The sequence below is a fragment of the Phoenix dactylifera genome, chromosome 7 (assembly GCF_051530095.1).
Source record: "Phoenix dactylifera cultivar Ajwa chromosome 7, Ajwa_hap1_PhDact_Kaust_v1.1, whole genome shotgun sequence".
Taxonomy (NCBI): domain Eukaryota; kingdom Viridiplantae; phylum Streptophyta; class Magnoliopsida; order Arecales; family Arecaceae; genus Phoenix; species Phoenix dactylifera.
In genome coordinates this window covers 27,578,514-27,604,187 of record NC_143196.1, presented here as the reverse complement: position 1 = coordinate 27,604,187, position 25,674 = coordinate 27,578,514, and the positions used below count along the sequence as shown (strand labels likewise).

The 25,674-nt window shown below is 48.6% G+C and overlaps 1 protein-coding gene across 2 annotated transcripts; it reads right to left on the bottom strand.

The window, feature by feature from the left end:
- Positions 1-902: 902 nt before the first annotated feature.
- Positions 903-11,933, bottom strand: LOC103710532 (ubiquitin carboxyl-terminal hydrolase 4-like). 2 transcript variants are annotated; one of them, XM_008796291.6, is made up of 6 exons: positions 11,209-11,799; positions 5,559-5,675; positions 3,652-3,750; positions 2,705-2,893; positions 2,405-2,586; positions 903-1,844 (listed from the first exon to the last, which is right to left on the bottom strand). In XM_008796291.6, exons 1-6 carry the CDS (start codon positions 11,707-11,709, stop codon positions 1,445-1,447), a joined length of 1,488 nt encoding a protein of 495 aa, XP_008794513.3. In that variant the 5' UTR covers positions 11,710-11,799; the 3' UTR covers positions 903-1,444. The 2 variants fall into 2 exon arrangements, with proteins under 2 accessions (XP_008794513.3, XP_088557563.1); XM_088701437.2 differs by lacking the exon at positions 3,652-3,750 and having other exon boundaries at positions 11,209-11,933.
- Between the last annotated feature and the right edge of the window lie 13,741 nt (positions 11,934-25,674).

Sequence of the window (25,674 nt, the reverse complement as noted above, 5' to 3'; positions counted from 1 at the left end):
ATAGATCAATAGTTTGATTTGGATAGAGGCTCTTCCAGACTACTGAATTGTGTACACATTTTCTGCTGGACTCAAGTTCTGCATAGAAATTAAGGAAGGCTTTCTTAACGGTTTCTGGTTCTTCTATGATCTCGCTCTGATGGATTATGCAGGTAATTGTATTTTTCCTTCTTCTTATGCTAGCACCGATACAAAAGAATTGCATTCCATTCCAATCCCCTTAATTGATCCAATTGACTCATGACCGTTGCTTCCACAAAATTTCTTCCAATCCCCTTAATTGATACAAAATTGACTCAAGTTGATTCTTTAGTTGAATCCTCTCTTCCGGTTCTTCTGCCCATAGGTAGCATTGCTCTTCTAGTGTGTCTAGCTCAAGGATTGCCTTTTTGATTTCCTTTTCAACCTAATGTTGCCCACAAGGTTGGCCACAGAATTTGCTTCTTGACGGTGCTTCTAACCACTGTTACTTGATTGGCTCGTCGAAATCTGGGATGGGTTGGGTTCTTATAGGAGGGACAAAGTTGAGGTCCGATGTGATCGCAGCCCAAAAAGCTTATCAGGGGACAAAGTTGTGGCGTTTGGTAAATGATAACATCAACAAGGATCAATCAACCAATTCTTTGCAGCGCACCGGATTTCATTTCATGCCAAAGCTAGCAAGAAAGTTTCCAAAGCTTCATCAACTCATCTGCCTGCTCATACTGCACATATCCATGAACAAATAAAGTTTCTGTAAATGAGTCAAATAAATTTCTCTCCACCACTCCTAGTTTTATTGAAAACACTTTGACAGAATATGGAAACATCTGGCAGTTCTACTACATGTTAATGGAGCATATACTGATGACCCTACTCCATCTCAGACTCATAAATTTGGAACCATGAGGTACTAAAGAGAATAAAATAACAAAGCAAATGAAATAAAGTACCAATTGTCACATAACAGAATCCTACAAAAATTTTAAAAGTTAATCCAAGTGACTCCATTTAATTACATCCATGATTACCTGCAGGTTAATTTTCCATCTCGATTTTCTCCATTTGCCAAAATTTGATAAACAAAACTGCAATGCATATAAAGCTTGGAAGATCCAAACTCCCTCACATGCACATTCAAAGGTATGAGAGCTCAAGAAAAAGTCCTACAGCTCACATGAAATACTTTCTGGGTGAAGATCGCACTTTCTATATACAACTATTTAACAGTGAAGAATATGTTAAGAGCCTCTCAAAAACTTTTCACCACCCACGTACACTCCTATTTTATTGTTGAAGAAACAGAGTGCACTTCCACTATCCACTGTACACTGCAACCACCCAAAAATCGCATATTTCAGAACTAATCTCACAAACGTCCAAGAACTACTTGTTCCACGGAGGGGAAAATAATGGAGGTAATAAGGGCCAGGGCAAATAACTTCATCCGAAGAAAACCACTCTCTCAACTTCTTCCATCAAGGCTTTCATAAAATAAGATGTACCCATGATCCGTGTTCCCTGCAGACTCCTGTGCAGACCCAAAGAATGTCTGCACAGTGGACTCATCTATCATCTCCACATGTTCATCATCAAAGAACAACCAGTGGTTATGGCTTTTAACGAGGCTGACATAGTGCCCATGGTTCGTACCACTTCCAACATGGACCACAACCGCAAAGAGGGAGTACTCGGAGTCTGCATCATCAACCGTGTTGTTAAGCTTCAATTCCATGGGAAACACAACCCGGTATGATAGTTTCTTGTTTCGGCCAAGCTGCTCAATATACTTGAAGCGCTTGAGATGGATCACCAGGACATGTGGAGGCTTCTTGATCTTCATCCTCTTCTGGGCTTCCTGCAAACTGCATGTGGTAATAAAAGTTCCAAATTTTAGTAAAGGACACCATTTGACAGGGATGGTACGCAAAAGGCAAAATAGAAGAGCCTGATGATATGCGGGGAGAAAAATTGAAGACCTCAACCTTGACATTCCCATGAACATGATAGTCTCATGGACCTTGTTTAACTTAACAATCAACAGAAATTCTCAGCAATAGTTGACATTTTCAAGAGTACAATTTTTAGATGATTATGCAGTTTGGGAAAAAAAAACAACAGAACACTAAAAGCATACTCATGAAGTGCATGATTGAGAGGCATCAGGCAAACTCAGCCCACACATAAGGAAGCAACTTTTTGCCTGGTTAATTGTATCGAGAAAAGAAACATAGTGGAAGAAAATTCATATTAGATTTTGAGAATTGTGGTTAGCCTCTTATATTTTGCACTAGTTAAAAGTAAATACATCAAAAGAAAAAGAATCCAGAAGCATTATAACAAATTCCACAAATTTTAATGGCAACTAAATGGTAAGTTAACTATACAACCATGAACTAGGGAAAGAAAAGGATGACATAGACACCTGCAGCACTTGTCACAGAAGAACTTGTCTTCAGCATTTAAAGTCTCTGTTGAACTGAAGTTTTTGAGGCAGCTAGTGATAGAACTATTCGGCTCAATGTCTAGGCTTAAGTCAAAAAAAGTTTCATCCCTTGCAGTGACTGTTTCACACTGTAAGCATCTAGTTTCATTGGTCAGTATACCCTGCAAAAATAAAATAAAAAATAAAAAATAAATTGGCATCACAAAATATCAGCTTTCCAGCTCCATACACATCACATTGAACAGAAGGTGCAGAGCAAATTTGGGCTATCTAATTCACCTGAAAACTCGTATGGACCCATGTAACAAGTGGCTCTTTATAGACACCATTTGCTAGGGGGTGGCATGTTGCATTAGTAATCTTTTCTGATGGTGATGAGGTTCCAGGGGAGCCTTTTGCAGCACTAGACTCTTTCTCAAGAATTTCAACAAGCTCGTTTAGCAAGAAATTTAAAAACTCATGTGCATCCTACAATATAGACACGAACACAAGAAGAAAGTTCAAATCCCAGTCTGGTGACAGAAATCAAATTAAAAGACAAGAAGCAATAACTTGGCAATGCCACATCTAGTATGCTTTGCTTTTGATAATGGAAATGTGGTCAACATTAATTCTCAATATCAGGAAAGTATTGCAACTTATCTAAGTAATGTTAATAAATACTCCAAGATCAAGGGAGATCCTTATATTCATGATTCCGACATGGTAATCAATTGGACGTTCAGCGAAAGAACCCAAATCTCAAACTATCCTGAGGTCATCCCACTCCAAACAACAGAGAATCCCCACCAATATCTTCAAATTCAGATAGCATATTAGTTGTCCACTTAGTGAATAAACTAATGTGTAAGGATGCAAATAATCAGATGACTGAATGTCAAAACAAGCCATTGCACTTCTTCCAATGACATTAGGGAAACCTCACAGAAGGCAGTTCATCAGAAGAAATAAAACAACCAATTATTTGGAAATGAATCTGCAACAGTCCTTATCCACCTTGCAACTGAGATTAGCTAAACTTGTTTCCAATCACCACGCGCAAAAAATTATTCACCATAGATGACATACTCTAAAGTGATGAATCACGAGGGAAGTTAAATCACATAGTTAGAAAACAAAATTAGCCTGCATACGGCTGCTTCTTTGCCACTGATTCTTAAAACTGATACTACATTGAACATAATGTCTCTCAACTAACAATGCACCACAAGGTGGAGGTCGAATACCTGGTGCATGTAACCACGGAAATACTCGTTCTGTTTCTTCACTCTCTGCACAAAACGCTTTGGAGAAATAACACCAGTTTTTTTCTTTTGGGAACTTATCTGCACAGTCAAGCACCAATACGTTATCCTTAGAAAAGAAAAGAATGTATTTTCCAAAACTTGCAATAACCTACTAATGCACAGATATAAATATACTAGATAGATACGACAGGATATGGAAATGCTGATAGTGACAAATTTTTGAAGAATAGGATACGATTGGTGTAAAAAAGCATGCAGAAACCATAATGGATTAACACAACAAAATAGTCAATATCCCATCATCAATATTCACAAGCTCCATTTATCATCATTTAAATCTAATAGACCATAGTCCATACTACATAATAACATCAAATTTACAAACTCTAATAGCAAAAATTAACTACCAGATCTTAATCCAATGGCCCCAAAGTTCAACCATTGGAGACTTTATATCATAATCTAGCAGCTAGTAGTGAATCATTTTTAAATAGAGTTTGTTGATATATATAACAGCTGAATTCCATTTATAAATTAATAAATAAAATGAATTTCTTTAAGGGTGACCCAATGAACAAGGCTCCTTCCATTGCAGGGTTTGGGGAGGGTTTGATGTGCGCCATCTTATCGTGCATAATATCACGCAGAAAAATACATATACAATCCTCCAGAAATATGAATCACGCAGTTCAATCTCAGCTGAGATATCAAGATAAATATCTCAGTCATATTGGCTGGTTATACAGATTTTTCTGAGAAATAAAATTATTTTTTATCTCATCCCATATGAAGAATGGTATTTGGTAATATTAATGCATACTGGTTTTATACCCACCAACATATGCTTCCATGGCAAAATATTTTGGCCAATATGTTGAATATCGTACAAAGTGATATATCAGGATGTATTGTTTATATTGGCCAAGAAACAACTGGTTGATATTTTGGATGTAATGTATTGGTAGGGTGCCCAAAACTGATACAAACTGAAATCTTGGTCAACCTGCAGACCAAGATGAAAACCTTGATTACTTAATAGAACCAAGACTCAAAAAAATTAAGAAAAGCACTGATTCAAAAGGTCAAAGCACCAATGTGACATTTAGGAATGAAGTCTTGAAAGTGCAAGATTACGCTCTCTACACTATGTGACAAAGAATAAAAGAAAATAAGCATTTAAATAGAGATGGCCAATGAAGAACCTGGAAATGGCTAATCATTTTAAAGGCTGCACTAAATATCTATATGATGATATAAAATTCACGCAAAAAGCCATGAAGGTTACACTAAATATTTATCTGATGATATAAAATTCATGCAAAAGTCACAAAGGCTTATATATACGCATCTATATCTCATATAGACATTACCATGTCACCAGTCAGACACATTCAGTGGAAACAACTTGACTTGTCAACAATCTAGGTTACTCACCAACATAATAGGAATATCCTAATGTTGATCACTGAAATAATGTTACTAATTAAAAATGGACCAAGAGATACCTTTCATAAGATGTTTGCAAACACATACCAACAGGACTTTACATATGCAGACCAATGCTAACATGCAATTATCTAGTAAGTTAATCATTAGTATATTTGCCAACGCCTGATAACATAAAAGCATCTAATCTAATAAAGTACGCAATGAAGTATTCAGTATCATCAAACGAGAGAGAGAGAGAGAGAGAGAGAGAGAGAGAGAGAGAGAGAGAGAGAGAGAAGTAAAATGTAAAGCGCACCTTACTACAAAAATAAAGTAGCCAAATATTCCACTATTCGACAATAAACTAAATGAAGAACCCAACAACTTCATGGTAAAAGTATAAGACAAGTAAAATTAACGAGTGATAAGATATTGCAATTAAGAAGTAGAACTGTTACCTGAGTGAACAAATCTGCCAAGCATATCAAAAGGTTCTCATCTGTCTCTCCTAGGTTCTTGTTATTTGCATAATACTCCAGTAATTGCTCCCTGAATGGAACACAAAAATATAATGCCTGCATATGAAGTACAATGATAATGTTAGAGCTAAAATTAAGTCGGAGATGTTAAGCTTGCAACATAAGCACCAAAAAAAAAACTCAAATGAAACTATGTTTCACACAATTTAATTATTTAATGGCAAGCTGACTGAGAAAGTATCCTCGTAAGGGTTAACAATTACAAAAGTGGAATATAAAGCAATGAAATGAGGATAGCTGGCAATGATATTGTAGTGCTGTAAAATTTCATAACTAGTTTAGATGGCAGATAAGATTAGATCTTGCATTTGTATTTTAGCGGAGCATTTGTGATGAGTATGTCAGAGAACTTTTAACCAATAATATTAAAACATCCATCTGTTTTGTAAGATGGCACTTTTATGTACCTTCGAAACAAACCAAATGATATCAACATACCATCAAGAACCAAGACAACCCAAAAACATTAGCTACATGTGTTGCACATGCAAGTGCATTTAATTGACATTAGAATGCGAAATTCTTCATTACAAGATCATGACAAATTGATAGGACAGCATAAAATGCTAACTAAAAAACAGTGCATTGCTAATGCAACCAACATTCTCGATCCATGTTTTCGTGTCAAGTTCAAATAGTTTTGCTAGCATGAACATGCAATCACATTAATCTAAAATTTTAAGAAACCATATTGTTCATCGATATTAAGAGGGTTCCCTGGTAAATTTCTAAAGAACCAAAAGGATTTTATGGGTAATTCATTTGTTGAGTGTCGTTGGACCACATCAGTGGAAGAGGGAGAGAAAATAGGGGATAAGGATTCCACCAAAGGTGTTGGTTGCTGCAATCAGTAATCTTATTAGGCAAGGGAATCAAGAAATGTTTCTACTTTATACCAGCTTTGCTTGATGAGAGATCACATCCAGCTGCTTAGGCTAGGAGACAAGATTCAAGGAGAAATACAGTAGATGTCTAGCCACTTGCACACATAGAAAAAAGGAATGGTTTATTTCACTGATGATATTGAGATTTGACAGTCAGTTCACAGTTCACGAAAAAATGCTTACTTTAGGCACTACTAGAAGTATGGAACATGATGAATTAGTTTTCATAATGTCATACTGGGGCAAAAGGAAACATATCTTTCGTGTATAGAGCTCACTAGAAGAATAACACGAAAATTCCTAGCAAATCTAGACAATAGGATCAATATCCATCTCTTGAGAGTTGGCATCATGGATTCACGTGCCCTTTGTTACAGGAGCATACCACTCATACCAGTCTAAATTGGCTTATGCCTCCCATAACAAAACATGGTACCCCCCACAACAGTCGGTACCTTGTGTTAGTATGGCAGCACACTGCAATAAGTACCATACTGGTTAGTAACAAGTACAAGTCCATACCCAGGCTCTTTAACCTTGATTGACACAAGCCAAAAACAAGCTAATATTCATTATTAAACCTGCTTTGTCTCTGATGTTGGTAGAAGTTGTGTACAATTCGAACCGGCAAAAGTAGGTTAGCTTTGACCTGAAATTGGATATGTTACGTTTTCTTTCCTCCTTTTTCACATGAGAGATGAGAATTTAGGATAAAAGGATTCAATTTAAGATGTCTTATGTTTCTTTCCACCTTTCTCGCCATGCTCGACCTCAACCCAGGTGATTATAACTTGTTGAAGCCAACATATAAACCCACTTCATTACACTTGGAAGGATAGTATGGGGAACGAGGATGGCCACAATGAGGACTTGTATCATAAGCTAGATCAAGGTATGTTGTACCGGTACCGGTAGGCGAACCAGTCGTCTACTAGAGCAGTACGGTTTTAGTTCGGACCGGTTTGAACCAGTACCAATGCGTGCGGACGCGCGCCCGAAACCGTGCAGGGGCGTGCTTTCCAACGCAGGGAACTGCATGCAGGCGCAATTCCCATCTTGCGCCCGCGCCTGCGCAGTTTCTGGCGCAGGAAAACGCATGCGGACGCTCTTTCCCGTGCACGGGCGCGCTGCTCCAAGGGCGGGTACCGGTGCAAACCAGTCCGCCACCGGGACAGCTCGGTACGATCGGAACTGCCCAGTTCGGGATGGTTCCGCCGACCCTACATCCAACACTCAGACACGGTTCCATAAGAAGTTCTAAGATATTTGAAGTATCCAAGTCTTGACACCTGCAACAAACACTTGAACCAAGTCCATGTAACATAGCTAAACAATATGTACTAACCTTATTTAGGAGCATTTTTTTGCAGGAGCATATTTGAGTTCAGCAGCAAGAAAGTCGATCTGTCAAAATAATTGAAGGGAAGTGCTTCGCATATAGATGAGCAGGCAAGTTTTAGTAGAGAATGTGGGTAGAGAACAAAAAATTAACAGCTTAGCTAAAGTGGGATTGGGTATGGGAACATATTCAAATACAAGTGTAGGTAGCGGATCTCCAAAAAGAAAAAAAAAATTATGGCTATTTTGAGAAATGCTAGAGTAGATGGCACACCCCACGTAGAAGTTTTCTGTACTAACTGCAAGACCCTAGTTAGAAGTATCCGAGTACAAAGTTTAAGAGTAAAAACTAATTTGAGTCATCCCAGATGCATGCGAGATCTTTTATTAGGGTAACTTTGGAATTTTACTATCCTCAATTAAACTTGGGAATTATTTAAGTTGTTTTGTGGAACCTCGGAATCCATCATGCCAATTTTATATCAAAAGTAATTAACTAGGTTCAAAGACCATTGGCTATGTCAAGGCTATTAAGGACATCTTCAACATCTATTAATCTATTGAAACTGTTAAAGTATATTTGTTTATTTAATTCTTTTTTTTTTTGTGATTCTCATAGGTTCACCGGTATCATGTACTCCCCTTTTCATCCTCCCCTCCCCCAACAAAAAAAAAGGACTATTCCTTCTGCTTTAAAAAATATATATATTGGCTGTCCACTTTATCTACCCATTTTGCATTCATTGAGCACTTCCAACTTCTGTGGTATACTTACCAAAAGTTATGCAACTTCAGATTCAAGTATTACTCATAGAAGCACAAGAAATTCCACGGAACTATAGAAGCAAAAGGAGTTAATAAATTAGTTGTTTCCGATAACATATTACCCCCACAGGACATATGTTAGGCAGGGGACTTTACTGCACAAATGTAAGAGTATAAAAAATGGTTTTCTTTTTGTGAATTCTCTCAAGCCACCACCTAACTTACTTTTTCTTGATATATGCTTTTGCAAATTTATTAAATATGATCAAACAACATTGCAGACTTAACAAAAATCTTTAACGCAAGCAGAATAGCCTACCATTTTTGTATACAAAGATGAGGAAAACAAACGTAGGATTTACTCAATTGTGGTGTTAGATAACAAACATCGGAAACCATCAATTATGTTCCATATTAGAAAAAATAATAATTAAAAAATAAGTGCTAAATGAAGACTCTTTAAATGCACTAAGATCATTATGTCTGGACCTATCACAACGCAAGACCTCACCTAAAATGGCTTGCCGAAAGGTATTACTTGGGTTCCCTAGCCCAAGATAATACCATAATAAAAAACTTAGAAACAAGCTTTAGTTTGCAAAAATTAATCCAATGCAACCTACTATAATATAGGGCATTCCAAAACCTATCTCAACAACACGGATAAGCTCTAAACTGAATAGGCCATGACAAAATATCTAATGATGACCTTAGAGCGAAGTGCTTGATTATGTATTCAAACATACTACAATATCCTTCCTGTACAAAGATATAGGCACTCTATATCCAGAAAAAACTCTTCAGAACCAAATAAGTAATAACTCTATTCTATTTTAATCGGGTGTTTGAAAAGTTCAATAGTTATTCTAATATTCCTATTATTGATTATTCAGTATGTTGGGTTGGCAATGGCCCTTGCTGTCTAGGAGGTAGATTAATGCATATTGCAAGGCCTAGACCCATGCTGGTTGGGAACAGCCCTGTACAGCTCAACACAACTCAGCTGTCAGCTAATTTTTCTTTTAAATTCTCGGCACAGCATGTCATACATCAGCACAGCACAATTGGCATGTACAGTGCCATTGAATCCTTGGAAATGATAAAGTGATCAAGAAGGTCACAAATGCAGGAAAAAAACTTTGATTCACATAATTTCAAAGATCACACTACTATCCTTAAATATACTCTAATAAAACCCTGGTACTGAAATTTTTTTAACCAAAATGACACAAGCCCATTCCAAACCCTTCTGCTTCCATAACTGCTTCCTAATGCCTATAACACTTCCGGACCAAGAATTTACTCTTTATTTCCTTTTAACAATCAATATTAATCTTAATTCAAATAATGATAACCGTAGAATTATCTAACTATCCATCCCCAATTAATTTGATTATCCACACCCATTATTTTGAACAAAAATATATGAACACCGACTTCACTTACAAAAGAGAAAAGCCGTTCTTTATTTAACTGGAATGTCAAATTTTAATATTGTTTAAAATGAATGTGCTCAAATTTTGTTAAAAAATTAATAAAGATGAGAAGAAGACCCGAACTAATTTGATATTGTTGGGAATGATTTTAAAAGACTTCCTTTGAAAAGGATTTTCCGGTAGTTTTCTCTAAACAGTGTACAATTATGACTACTGGGAGGTCTGCTATCTATTTTCCAAGATATAGATATATGCCGATGCTACATAATCTAGATCCAATCCTCAAAGTGATCCCCAATCCCTCACATACACGTGAAACCCTCAAGTCTATCAGCATTCATGTAAATTAGTGGATGAGCAAGCCTAAACAAATTCATATTTATTCGCTAAACTATTGAACATTCTAAAAATGCGACTCGCTAGCTACAAGATATGATTAATTTCATCCATGGTACTCATACAACTGCATAGCTATAAAAGTATGACCCTAGTCAAATGGTTAGCAAGGGCACTTTCAACCTTCAAGTTTTTTTGGTTAGACCAGATTACCCCAAGAAAAATAAAAATAAAAACTGAACCGCAGCATAGGAGACAAAATACTACCAGAGTTAAATGGAAAACAAAATTTCCGGAAATTACAATAAGAATACTTTTCCCTTCCCACCATCAGAAAACAAAAATCATTGTTTGCAATGAATTTCTCGCTCCATTATCACAGTGGTTCTCTTGATGCATGACCCAAGCAATAGTCAAATTGCAAACTAATTCATGATAAGTCCTGGCATCCAAAAATTTGAGTCCATCAATAACGATCATATGGAGGTCAAATTCCAAAATTCCACTATCTGCAATCCTCTTAGTGCACACAGAGACATTGAGGAAAGAAGGAAAACGCCCCTGGAACAGCATCCTGTTATAATACCAATCTACGACAGCCTATTACTTTGCTAAGCACGTAAAAGTTTACTATTTCTAATAAGGAACCAGACAAGAGATATAAAATCTCCATAAAGTACAGCATATCAAATTAAAAGAAGATAGCTTAAGCAATTAAACTGATAGGAGATACTTCGCATGCAAAGATGAGATCAAGGACAAGAAATTAGAACAAAGAATCGAGAAAACTTAGAATCCGAGAGGCAAAACCTGCAAAACGCTGTTACAGTAACAAGTGTTGCCGAAGTTCTCTAGGCCGAAGTACCGCTCCCCTTCGGGGAACTGGTCTCCAAGAGCCTTCTCGAGCTTGGAACCCGCGGTTCCCATAACCATCCACTTCTCCCGCCACCCCCCAGCGACCCCAGCGAGATACCTCAGCCCTGTCCACAAGCCCCCCACCACCGACGATCCCCCCCTCTGCGACCCTCCTTCCACCGCCGCCGCCGGGCGACTCCTGTCCTCCACCGCGGGCCTCCTAGGGTTTGAAGCCGGCTTCTTGGGAAGGAAAGGGAGGCAGTGGTGCCCTACGGTTTTGGATTCAGGCCTCCGACCATCGCGCCACGGGCTGAGGGAGAGACGAAGAAGCGAGCGAGGGAGCGTTGGAGAGGCGTTGATGGATTTATCGACGGGTCGTCCTCCTGCTTCTATCTCGGGGATCTCTTCTGTTGACTCCGCACGGACCACAGCACGTGCGACGTCCTCCGCAGCCATGTTTTTCCCCTACCCTTCGCTTTAGCGAGAAACGCGTTGCAGAAGACCTGGATCTCGTTTCCCTTTGGGGGAGTACATGAATGAATGAGAGGTAGGTATTTAAGAAAAAAAGAAAACAAGTGAGGATTTGATGATGATCAGACGGCTGATATTGACAGCAGAGTCTGATAGGATTGTTACTATTAACTTAAATTTGAAAAAGAGTTTATCTCCACATAGAGAAATTGCTGAAAGTTTATCTCGAAAGAGAAAAATCACTAAAAGTTTATCTCAAAAGAGCGAGATCACTTCAACTAGTTTAAACAACCAAAGAGCATGAGTGCATAAAAATTATTTGCAATCATCATCGAGTTTCATTTATATAAGAACCCAAATGTAGAACAATAGAGATGGCAAGCCCTTTATAGTATCATGAATCAGCTCTTCTTATAGAATAAAATATTTAAAAGGTATAAAATTATAGTGGTTTAATTGTTATACAAGCAAAATATCTCCACAATACAGAGGATATAAAAAAATAAATATGAAAATATTTAAAAAAATAAAATATGATTTAAATTTTAGATAGAACATAATCTCACTGTTAATTGTTGCAATGCATACAACCAATCTTTAAAATAAATCTCAGTTAGCATTATAATTCCTAAAATAATATCAAAATATAATAAAAGATTAAACAAAGTATATAAAGTATCTATATTATTTTATACTGTTGAAGCATTAAAAATTAAATATCTCGTTCGAGACTAATATTTTCTCTCGAATAAAAAAGAAGTAGGCACGAATTCAATAATGATGGAGTTGTATGGGATTGTTACTACTAATTTAAATTTGAAAGAAAATTATCTTGAAAGAGTGAGACTCTCCAACCAGTTTAGACGACCAAAGAGCATAAGTGGGTAGAAATTATGTGCAATCACCATCAAGTTTCATTCATATAAGAATCAAAATGTGAAACAATCGAAATGGTTAGCTTTTTACAGTACCATGGGATCAGCTAGCTTGTAGAATAAAATGTTTAAAAGGTATGGAATTATACTAATTTAATTATTATACAAGCAAAATACCCTCATGATGTGGGAGAGATAAATATAAATAAAAAATATTTTTTTAAAAAAATATGATTTAAATATTATATAGATTATAATGTCACTACTCATTGTTGTGATGCATAAAACCAATATTTAAAATAAATCTCGGATACCATTATAATTCCCAAAATAATATCTGTTACGGGGGAAATAAGCCGCCATGCCCCACGTGACCGGCACGCGCGCCCAGGAAGACTACGGCTGCCCTTTGATCCAGCAATCCGACCCCGAGTCGGACATCCTCGGCCCCGCAGCCCGACCCCGAGTCGGCTGCCCTTTGATCCAGCAATCCGACCCCGAGTCGGACATCCTCGGCTCCGCAGCCCGACCCCGAGTCGGCTGCCCTTTGATCCAGCAATCCGACCCCGAGTCGGACATCCTCGGCTCCGCAGCCCGACCCCGAGTCGGCTGCCCTTTGATCCAGCAATCCGACCCCGAGTCGGATATCCTCGGCTCCGCAGCCCGACCCCGAGTCGGCTGCCCCTTGATCCAGCGCTCCGACCCCGAGTCGGAGATCTCTTGATAACGACAGGCTATTCCCCAGAGGCACGCCGCGGCCTCCTGCTCCACTACTCCCTGCAACGGCTGTATCCGATGCTGCTCCACGATCTCCTGCATCAGCCGTACAAAGCGGAGCCCCACTATGCCCTGACGTGGCCGTACCCGGTGCTGCTCCACGACGCCCTGTAACGGCCATGTCAGTGGCCACACCATCGTGCCCCACGGTAACGAACCCCCCTGAGAGACCCCCCAGCCAGGTATATATGCGGCTGGGGGGAGAAAGGGGGGAGGTGAGCAATATCTCCCAGAGCACTCTCTTACTTGCGATTATCACCTCTCCTCCTCCTCCAATCTCCTCTGACTTGACCGTCGGAGGGCCATCACCACCCTAGTGGTGGTGCAAGGCTTGTTTGCAGGTTTCTTGGCGGAAGGTGGAGCGCAACCAACACCAACCAAGACAACTCAGACGGAACTCCGTTCACACCGCAGTGCCAATCGTTCACGGTTTGGACCACCAGCAACAGTTGGCGCTAGAAGGAGGGCCGTGAATCTTAGAACGATCGTAATGGCACGGCGAGGTGGTCGTGGAGCTTCCAATGCTTCCGGTCGCGGAGCCTCTCGCGCCTCCGGCCGGGAGGCTGCTGCGTCCCCAACGCACTCTCAGCAGCACTCCACCGCCCCTTCTCCCATTCAGACGGTCGAAGCTGCCCAGTTCGACCAGCTAGCCCAGCAGGTTCGCACCCTCGCGGAGGCAGTGCAGAATCTGCAGGGCGTGATCTCTCGGGTGCCGCAACGGGCTCAGGAGCCGCTGCCCCCCGAGCACTCGCCTCTTCCTCACAACCCGCGCTCCTTCCTCTCCCATGGAGAGGAGCGCCGGCGCGAGGAGGATTCTCGAGTGCGGTCCATTCTGCCAGGACCTTCTCATCGGAGCTGTGCGGGGTACGAGAGGCGGACCCGGGCGCGTTCTCAGACACCCCAGTCCTCGAGGGGCCCGCACTCCAGTCGGTCCCCCTCGCGCCGCTCCTTGTCCCCCACCCACCGGTCGCGCTCCCTGGACCGGCGGGTGGACGATCTCCACAGACAACTCCAGGTCCTGAAGGGTCACTCCAAAGATCCCTTCGCTGACTTGGAGATCTCCTCCCAGCCGGCGCTTGCCTCGAGGATCCTGCGGACCCCGAACCCGCCGGGGTTCAAAATGCCGGCGATCGAACCCTACGACGGGGCGGCGGACCCGCGGGACCACGTGGAGAGTTTCAGGACTCTTATGCTCCTCCATGGAGCATCGGATCCGCTCCTCTGCAAGGCCTTCCCGGCGACCCTCCGTGGCCCGGCAAGGGCATGGTTCGCCGGCCTGGAGGCTAACTCCATCCAGTCCTTCGACCAGTTCACCCGCTTCTTCATCAGCCATTTCGCCGTCAGTAGCAGGCGGCGACTGGTCTCCGACTCCCTCTTTGATGTCCGGCAAAACGAGGGAGAAAGCCTGCGGGATTATCTCACCCGCTTCAACAAGGCTACACTGGAGGTCCGGAACCTGAGCCAGGAAGTGGCTCTCTCAGCCCTGAAGCGTGGCTTCCGGAAGGGCAGACTCACCTTCTCCCTGGACAAACGCCTGCCGCGGAGCTTCCCGGAGCTGTTATCTCGGGCAAACCAGTATGCAGACGCCGAGGAGGCAGCCTCCCACCGGAACAAGGAGGCCGCCGAGGCCCCTCTAAAGCCCGGGAAGAAAAGGCGAAAAGAGGCACCCCAGAGGAGGAGCCCGACGCCTCAACGCCGGCGCAGAAGCACGTCACCAGCAAGGAACCACGGCGCCACACGCCCTCGTTCTCCGCACCGACGCTTCAACCGGTATACCCCACTCCTGGCCCCCCGGGCCCAGATCCTCATGGAGGTCAAGGGGCGGGAGGACCTCCCGGTCCCGAGGCAGATGAAGAAGATCCCTGGGAGGAGGCCTTCTCGGGCGTACTGTGAGTACCACCGAGACCACGGCCACGATACCGAAGACTGCTTCCAGCTTCGGGACGAGATCGAGGCTCTCATTCGCCGAGGGCGTCTCGGTCGATATGTAAACGACCGACGTCCCCCGGCAGACCCGCGTCCGGCCGACCCGGCCCCTCAGGAGCCTCGGGAGCAGAATCGACCCGTTGCGGGAGCGATCCACACCATCACTGGGGGCTGCTCTCGGCCCGTGAGGAACGCAGGGGGCTCGGCGGAAGCATCAGGAGTGGCCGTCGCGAAGAGGCAGCGGGTCGGAAATGTAATCACTTTTTGTGATGAAGATGTAAAGGGGGTTCAGACTCCCCACGATGACGCCATGGTAATCTCTCTCACTATGGCGAACTATGATGTAAGGCGTGTTCTTGTGGATAGTGGAAGCTCAGCTGATATTTTGTATTATGAGGCCTTCCAAAAGATGAGCTTGTCCCGACAATTGTTGCACAAAACATCCACCCCCCTCATAGGATTCACTGGAGACGCTATCTCGGCCGAAGGTGTCATTGAGCTGCCTGTGACTGCGGGCGTTGCACCCGCAGAAGCCACGGTGCGACTCGGGTTCTTGGTCGTCCGTGTCCCCTCGGCCTACAACGCTATCCTCGGACGACCCGGACTGAACGCCCTTCGCGCGGTGGTTTCTACCTACCATTTGCTCATGCGGTTCCCCACGGCGGCCGGGATTGGAGAGGTCCGAGGTGACCAACCAACCGCACGGCAGTGTTTCCTAGCAACTCTCAAAGGGAAGAAGCCCATGGAGGCCCTAAGCGTCGAGTCCCTTGACGCCAGAGACGAAGTGGCCTTGCGGCACGGGGAGCCGGCCGAGGGCGTAATCGAAGTTCCCCTCGAAGAAGGCCGCCCGGACCGCACGGTCCGGGTCGGAGCCAACCTCGACTTGGAAGCTCGGCTCCGGTTAGTGGAATTCCTCCGAGCCAATGCTGATGTGTTTGCCTGGTCGGCGGCCGATGTACCTGGGATCGACCCGGAGGTCATTTCTCACGCCCTCAACGTCGACCCGACCCACCGACCAGTAAAGCAAAAGAAGAGACACTGTGCCCCGGATCGGATCCGGGTGGTCGACCAGGAGGTAGACAAACTCTTGGAGGCAGGTTTCATAAGGGAAGTGAGCTACCCCGAGTGGCTGGCAAACGTCGTACTTGTCCGGAAGGCGAGCGGAAAGTGGAGGATGTGCGTCGACTACACCGACCTGAACAAGGCGTGCCCCAAGGATAGCTTTCCGCTCCCGCGAATAGACCAACTGGTCGACGCGACTTCCGGATATCAGCTGCTGTCTTTCATGGACGCCTTCTCCGGCTACAACCAAATAATGATGGCTCCACAGGACGAGGAGAAAACGGCCTTCATAACAGACAGGGGGCTGTACTGTTACAAGGTAATGCCCTTCGGTCTGAAGAACGCTGGCGCTACTTACCAGCGCCTCGTCAATAAAATCTTCAAGGAGCAGATCGGCCGGAACATGGAGGTGTACGTGGACGATATGCTGGTAAAGAGCCGCCATGCGGATCAGCACATTGCGGATCTGGAGGAGACCTTCGCCACCTTGCGGAAGTTTCGTATGAAGCTAAACCCAGCGAAGTGCGCCTTTGGTGCTTCGGCCGGGAGGTTCCTCGGCTTCATTGTCAACCAGCGGGGGATCGAGGCCAACCCGGACAAAATCAAGGCCATCCAAGATATGTCCCCTCCGACCAAAGTGAAGGAGGTTCAGGAGCTCGCTGGGAGGGTCGCCGCGCTCGGACGATTTGTGGCAAAATCGGCCGAACGCTGCCAACCGTTCTTCAAGGTGTTGAAGCGCCCGAAAGACTTCCTCTGGACGGCTGAATGTCAAGTGGCGTTCGACCAGCTCAAGGAGTACATGGCGTCTCCTCCCCTGCTGTCCAAGCCGCAAGAGGGGGAGATGCTCTACCTTTACCTGGCGGTCTCCCCAACCGCAGTCAGCGCAGTACTGGTTCGGAAAGAGGCAAAACTTCAGAAGCCCGTGTACTACACCAGCCGAGTCCTCCGGGATGCCGAGACGCAGTACACGAAGGCTGAAAAGATCGCCTTCGCGCTGCTGACTGCGGCCAGGAGGCTTCGCCCCTATTTCCAGGCTCATTCTGTCACCCTTTTGACCGATCAACCACTGCGGCAGATCCTCAGCAATCCTGAGAATGCGGGACGGCTGGTGAAGTGGGCAGTAGAACTTGGTGAGTTCGACATCCGCTACCAGCCCCGGCCCGCCATCAAGGCCCAAGTGCTCGCGGACTTTCTCGCTGAGTGCACTGTGCAGGAGGCGGAACCTAGGCCGCCGGAAACACCCAGCCTCGACCTCCCGATCTGGACGCTCCACATTGACGGGTCGTCGAACCCTGAAGGTGGAGGGGCTGGGCTGGTCCTTACCAATCCCGATGGAGTGATAGCCGAGTATGCCTTGAGGTTCGGATTTCCAGTGACCAACAATGAGGCGGAGTACGAGGCCCTAGTCACGGGACTCAAACTCGCCAAGGAGCTCGGCATCCGGCGTCTGAAGGTCTTCACCGACTCCCAGCTGGTGGTCGGGCAGGTTCGAGGAGAGTTCGAGGCACGGAGCCCGACCATGCAGAGCTACGTCCGGAAGGTGCAAGCACTCATTCCCGACCTCGGCAGTATTGACATTCAGCAGGTCCCAAGGAGCGAAAATGCTAGGGCCGACAGGTTGTCCCGCTTGGTGGGCGCTGAGGCACACAACCTGTCAAGGGCGATATACCTGGAGACCCTAGATGCCCCGAGTATCGGCGAGGCTGAAGCGGTGATGGCAATTGATCCGGAACCATCTTGGATGGACCCGCTTGTAGCTTACCTCGCCGAAGGGATCCTCCCCGAAGATGAAGATCAAGCTCGGCGACTTGTTATGAAGTCCGCCCACTACGTACTCTACGAAGGGAGGCTGTATCGGACCTCGTTCACTGCCCCCCTCTTAAGGTGCCTCCGCCCTTCGGAAGCGGCTTACGCCCTCGGCGAAGTCCACGAAGGCATCTGCGGATCGCACCTGGGGGCTAGGTCCCTGGCACATAAGATCATGAGGCAAGGCTACTATTGGCCGACCTTATTGGAAGACTCAAAGGATCACGTACGGAAATGCGACGCCTGCCAGCGCCACGCCAACATCCAGAGAGTCCCCTCTGTTCCCTTGGCGCCAATCACCGCCCCCTGGCCCTTTGCACAGTGGGGAATGGATATCCTCGGACCATTCCCCATCGCTTCGGCCCAGCGAAAATTTTTGATTGTCGCCATCGACTACTTCACCAAGTGGGTGGAGGCAGAGCCACTGGCCACCATCACGGAGGCGCAAGTCCGGAAGTTCGTAAAGAAGAACATCATTGTCCGATTTGGGGTACCTCGGGTCCTCATCTCGGATAACGGTCGACAGTTTGATAACAAGCATTTCCGAGACTTCTGCGAGGAGTTCGGGATCGAACATCGGTTCACGTCCGTGTCGCATCCCCAAACCAACGGCGAGGCCGAGGTCACAAATCGGACAATCCTCCAAGGTATCAAAGCGCGGATCGGACGGACGGGGCAAGCTTGGGTCGAGGAACTCGAGAATGTCCTTTGGGCGTATCGGACCACGCATCGGACTCCTACCGGGGAGACGCCTTTCAGCCTAACCTATGGCACGGAAGCCGTTGTCCCCGTAGAGCTCGGACTTCCCTCACCTCGGGTAGCCGCACACCGACCCGAGGCCAACTCGGAGCAACTCCGAGGGAACCTGGATCTCTTGGAAGAAGCAAGGAAAATGGCGCAGGTTCGGATGGCAATGTATCAGCGGAGGGTGGCCCGATATTACAACTCCAAAGTCCGACCGAAGCTTTTCAGAATTGGAGATCTGGTGCTGAGGCGAGCTAAGGCATCTCAACCTACGGAAGGTGGGAAGCTAGCGCCGAATTGGGAAGGCCCGTATAAAGTTCGTTGGGTAAACCGACCTGGCTCCTACCAGTTGGAAGCCCTAGATGGCCGAGAAATTCCAAGGGGCTGGAATTCCGCTAACCTGCGGATGTATTACCAGTAGAACAACAAGGCCAGAAAGACAATTTGAAAAGGTGCAACACTTTTCATTTCAATAATTTCTGGTTACAATGGCGTGCTCGTGTGATTACAAGGAATTCCCAGAGGGGAATTAGGGAGTAAAGAAAGCAAAGAAGAGGTGGAGAATCCGTGGAGCTGAGGACCGAGGATCCCAAACCCTCAACCCAAAGCAGCTGCAATCCCACCGGAAGTGGGTGCTTCTAACCGGAGGCGCCATCCAGCACCTCACCAAAAAGACGAGGAGCCGCCGCAGAAGAAGCTCCCGCTGCCCCCAGGGGAACGCCGCCTCCAAAGGATATTCCCATCCTCCCCAGTGGTAGGAAAGAGAAGGAATACGAGGGGGAAGAGCATATGGAGGCACGGTCCCGGACTGAGCGTCTGGTGCAGAGCTCGATCGGGAGGCTGAACTTCAAGGAGGGGAGATGTGATCCCGGATGAAACGCCTAGAGCGGAGTTCCGCCGGGAAGACCCTCCTTGTTGATCCCAGATGAAACGGCTAGTTGGCTGAAGTCGCAAGGGGAGCGTCTCCCCTTTCCTTCAACAGGAGTCTCTCAGTCATATGCCAAGGAGGAGGTCCGCGATCCATGGCAACCTGAACAGCTCCGGCTTGGCAAACTCCATCGTACCTGCACCTGTATTTATAGCCAAACTGCGGCCCCCTGGTCGTTCCGATGCGGGTGGCTCCAATAAATGCAGGCGCATTGAAACCGGAGCCGTTCCGGCTCCCGAGGCGTATCTCCCCGCGATTTCCTAAGCGTCATTCTCCTTAAACCGCATTTTTTGCGCAGGACAATCCGGGTGTCATGTACCCCTAGGTCCACATATCTCCGCTCGCGCCCAGGCCGTATCCTCCTCGAAGAACCCGCGTATCGCGGCCGCTCAACTAACACTCCTCGCAAGCAGCAGCTGGCGATCCGATTTTCCAGGTAACGCATTAATTAGCGTTTAATGCCCTTCTCGTGTTCCCCCAGGCAACGCTTAGAGAAAAGGAGAAACATGATCGCGGCTGGCCACGGAGAAACCCCGTCGGGCAGCGAGCGACAAGCGCACGACCAGCGAGCGGAATTTCCCGAGGCTCGGCCCTCGGATGCCTGGCTAGCCCGATGATCATCCCGGGAGCAGACTAGCCGGAAGCCCCGACCGGTCGCCTCGGCTTGCGCCAGCCTTGGCCGACCAACGAGTGGAATGTCCCGAGGCTCGGTCCTCGGATGCCTGGCTAGCCCGATGATCATCCCGGGAGCAGACTAGCCGGAAGCCCCGACCGGTCGCCTCGGCTTACGCCAGCCTTGGCCGACCAACGAGCGGAATGTCCCGAGGCTCGGCCCTCGGATGCCAGGCTAACCCGATGATCATCCCGGGAGCAGACTAGCCTGAAGCCCCGACCGGTCGCCTCGGCTCGCGCCAGCCTTGGCCGACCAACGAGTGGAATTTCCTGAGGCTTGACAACCCTCGGATGCCAGGCTAACCCGACGATCATCCCGGGAGCAGACTAGCCTGAAGCCCCGACCGGTCGCCTCGGCTTGCGCCAGCCTTGGCCGACCAACGAGCGGAATTTCCTGAGGCTTGACGGCCCTCGGATGCCTGGCTAACCCGATGATCATCCCGGGAGCAGACTAGCCGGAAGCCCCGACCGGTCGCCTCGGCTTGCGCCAGCCTTGGCCGACCAACGAGTGGAAGGTCCCGAGGCTCGGCCCTCGGATGCCAGGCTAACCCGATGACCATCCCGGGAGCAGACTAGCCTGAAGCCCCGACCAGTTGCCTCGGCATGCGCCAGCCTTGGTCGACCAACGAGTGGAATTTCCTGAGGCCTAACCCTCGGATGCCTGGCTTGGCGCCGGAAGAATTTCCTGAGGCCTAACCCTCGGATGCCTGGCTTAGCGCCGGAAGAATTTCCGGAGGCCTAACCCTCGGATGCCTGGCTTAGCGCCGGAAGAATTTCCTGAGGCCTAACCCTCGGATGCCTGGCTTGGCGCCGGAAGAATTTCCTGAGGCCTAACCCTCGGATGCCTGGCTTAGCGCCGGAAGAATTTCCCGAGGCCTAACCCTCGGATGCCTGGCTTAGCGCCGGAAGAATTTCTTGAGGCCCAACCCTCGGATGCCTGGCTTAGCGCCGGAAGAGTTTCCTGAGGCCTAACCCTCGGATGCCTGGCTTAGCGCCGGAAGAGTTTCCTGGGGCCTAACCCTCGGATGCCTGGCTTAGCGCCGGAAGAATTTCCCGAGGCCTAACCCTCGGATGCCTGGCTTAGCGCCGGAAGAATTTTCCGAGGCCCAACCCTCGGATGCCTGGCTTAGCGCCGGAAGAGTTTCCTGAGGCCTAACCCTCGGATGCCTGGCCTAGCGCCGGAAGAATTTCGGGAGCCAGGAGTCAGCAAGACGCTACCGAGAGTTAAAAGAAAAAGAAGGACGAAGGCGAGATGAAGAAACATTCAACTTGCATTAATTTTCATTGTTTCAGGGCCGAGGCCCATACAATTTGGCAAAACGCCGGTATAAAAAAAAAAAGAGAAGACAACGAAAGGTACAAGAGGTCAGCTTGGAGGAACTCCCGGGTCGGGAACGTCGGGCTCGTCCGCAGGAGGTAGGGAAGCAGCAGGAGAACCAGCAGGCAATGGCGCCGGAGAGGAGTCGAGAAGGGAAATCTCGCTCAGGTCAACTTCGGGGTACTTAGCCGACACCCTTGCCAGGCCCTCCTCGAAGCCTAAGATAAAGGCTTCGGCCCCCGCGTCCGACGCGTCACGGACAAACTCGTCGGACTGACGATAGGTCTGTACTGCCTCCGACATATCATGAGCGAACTCGGCGGACTGGCGATAAGCCTCTACCGCCTGACGCCCGATTTCCGCACTCCTCTCGGCCAGCGCCGCCTCTGCCCGCTCCATAATCTGGGCTTTCGCCTCCAAGACCTTCGCCACAATCCGGCCTTCCGCCTCGGTGGAGACCCTCAGCAGCTCAGCCCGAGCCTCCTTGTGCTTCGCTTCGGCAGCAATGCGAGCAGCCTCAGCCTCCGTCAGGCGCGAATGAAGCTCCTGATCGCTCGCACGGGACTTCTCCAAGGCCGACTCCAATTCGCCCAGCTTAGCTTCAAGAGACCGGATTCGGTTGCGGGCGTTGTCGGCTGACCGCTGGGCCTTCTCCCACCTCTCCCGGTAGTCGGCAGCCTTCCGGGACTGCTTCTCGGCCCGCTCATCCGCCTTCTTGACCTCGCCCTCGAGACCCGAGGCAACCTTGAGCTGCTCCTGAGCCTCCAACAGTTGCTTCTCGAGGGCAGCAAAGCCGAGTGCCCGCTCTTCGGCCTCCCGGAGCCTCGCCTCGAAGTCCCCGGTCGTCCTGCCTGCCACAGCCTGGCCTCCCTTTTCCACTGCTTTCAGCCGGTCCTCGGCCTTCGCCAGAAGCCCCGCCTGTTCCTTGTAGCACTCCTCCAGACGGATCATGTACTGGGCGAGCTAAGAAATAGGAAAAATAAGGGAGTCAGGCGGAGAACAACAGAGCCAATAAATGGTGAAAAGCGGCCAGAAGAACACTCACCGACATGAGACAGACACAGCTGGCAGCCCCAACGTCAGAGACCTCCAACTCCCGGACCCGCCGACGGTCCTTCTCCAGCAGCACTGTTTCGATGAGATTTCGGGCGCCATCGGTAGTGAAGGCAGACCCCGATTTCTCCCCAGAGCCGGACGGTGGTTCTGCAGCCTTACCCCTATCCATCGCCTGGGGAAGAGTCCGGCCGATCGCGCTCGGGGCGGGGGTCACCCCAGGAATTGATAGGGTCCCGCTCGGTCGGGGCCTCGGCGCGTCCCTCCTCGAGTCATCAGGAGCCGACCGAGTCGAAGGCCGGGTCGGGGACCGATCACGTCCGACCCGTCCGTCTCGGGCAGGCTCGGATGATACCTCCGGAGTAGCGGCAACCTTACCACCGGAGGGCTGATACAGCGTCAGCTGCCGGTCCGTGCCCACGACGTCTCCCTGATCGGTGGGCCCGGACTCGTCGGTCGGCGTCGGAGGCACCTCCTTACGGGACTTCTTCGCCGGTGGGGCCCCGCTCGGAAGAGCTCGTTTCCTCCTCTGGGCTGCTTCCAGCAGGGACGCCCTACCAACAGCCTTTGTCTTCACCGACCGCATGACGTCGTCGATCTCTGCAAAAAGGACGGGATAGTCGGAGACGGAGAAACCAAAGGAAAGAACGGGACGAAAGAAGGGAAAAAGTCAAAAAAGAATCGGTGGCGGACTCACGGTCGGTGGGGACCGAGCTCAGACCGACATTCACCAAAGTATCCTCGGAAATAAGGCGGGCCACCGGGGGGAGCTGGCCCTCGGCAACCAACCCCTTCAAGGCGGCCAAGCCATCGGACTCCTCCCTTGACAGTCTCGATAGGCCGATCGGAGACTTCATCGGGGTCTCCCAGGTCGCCTTGATTTCCCAAGAGGGATCTGCATCAACAAAAAAGAAGCGCTCCTTCCATTTGTGAATGGAGGTAGGAGCCTCCTTGACAAGGCCGCATCCTCGCCGCGCTGCGAAGCACCACCACCCTTTGTCCTGGGGGTGGCCGCTCAGGCTGTAGAACTCCCAAAAAACATTCAGGGTGGCGGGGATCTCGTGCATACGGCAGAGAACCTGGAAGACCGTCAGGGCCCGCCACGAGTTCGGCACCAGTTGCGTCGGTGCCACTCTTAAACCCCGTAGCACCTGCATGACCAAGTCCGAAGGGGGAAAGCGGAACCCGGCCTGGAGAATGCCCTCATTGATGGCGATCTTCCCTGGAGGAGGATGGGACATCCTCTCCTCAGGCCCCGGGAGCGTGGCGTTGCAGGCCTCGGGAAGGTGGTACCGAGCCACGAGTCTGTCTAAGTCTGTGGCGACCAGCTCCGACTTAATTTGGTCTGCTCTCACTTCGCCCATTCCTAATGGCCAATAAACCTACGGTCAGGACGGGGACAGGAAGGGGGGAAAGACCGGAGCGACTGGAGTACACTAGTATAAGAGGGAAAAGTATGGAGAGCCCTAAGTAGAAGAATGGGGAAAACTCACCGGAAAGGAGGTAAGAACGGCTCCGAGAGCGCCAAAGGAGAAACAAGTGAACAGTCCGACGGCAGCAACAGCTGCGCAAAGGGAAAACTTGAAAATATCTGTAAAGAAGAAGACGGACGGGGAAAGGCCCCCGATTAAATAGGCGGAAAGGCAAGTGACGCCTCGATGACGCCAGAGGACGCCTGGCTGCCGAAGGGTCGCTCGCGCCCCAAAGGCGAATCGACACCATTAAGGAAGGATGTCCGCCGAAATCCTCAGACTGCCAGGTCGGCAATAACCGCCATACGCCATAAAAAGGGCGGGGAGCTCGAAGCGCGCGCGCCTCTCCGAGGAACGGCGGCAATCCCGAAACATCACTCCCTTCACCTGTTCCCCTTCTGGTTCCAGGCTCGGAAGTGGGGGGCTACTGTTACGGGGGAAATAAGCCGCCATGCCCCACGTGACCGGCACGCGCGCCCAGGAAGACTACGGCTGCCCTTTGATCCAGCAATCCGACCCCGAGTCGGACATCCTCGGCTCCGCAGCCCGACCCCGAGTCGGCTGCCCTTTGATCCAGCAATCCGACCCCGAGTCGGACATCCTCGGCTCCGCAGCCCGACCCCGAGTCGGCTGCCCTTTGATCCAGCAATCCGACCCCGAGTCGGACATCCTCGGCTCCGCAGCCCGACCCCGAGTCGGCTGCCCTTTGATCCAGCAATCCGACCCCGAGTCGGATATCCTCGGCTCCGCAGCCCGACCCCGAGTCGGCTGCCCCTTGATCCAGCGCTCCGACCCCGAGTCGGAGATCTCTTGATAACGACAGGCTATTCCCCAGAGGCACGCCGCGGCCTCCTGCTCCACTACTCCCTGCAACGGCTGTATCCGATGCTGCTCCACGATCTCCTGCATCAGCCGTACAAAGCGGAGCCCCACTATGCCCTGACGTGGCCGTACCCGGTGCTGCTCCACGACGCCCTGTAACGGCCATGTCAGTGGCCACACCATCGTGCCCCACGGTAACGAACCCCCCTGAGAGACCCCCCAGCCAGGTATATATGCGGCTGGGGGGAGAAAGGGGGGAGGTGAGCAATATCTCCCAGAGCACTCTCTTACTTGCGATTATCACCTCTCCTCCTCCTCCAATCTCCTCTGACTTGACCGTCGGAGGGCCATCACCACCCTGGTGGTGGTGCAAGGCTTGTTTGCAGGTTTCTTGGCGGAAGGTGGAGCGCAACCAACACCAACCAAGACAACTCAGACGGAACCCCGTTCACACCGCAGTGCCAATCGTTCACGGTTTGGACCACCAGCAACAAT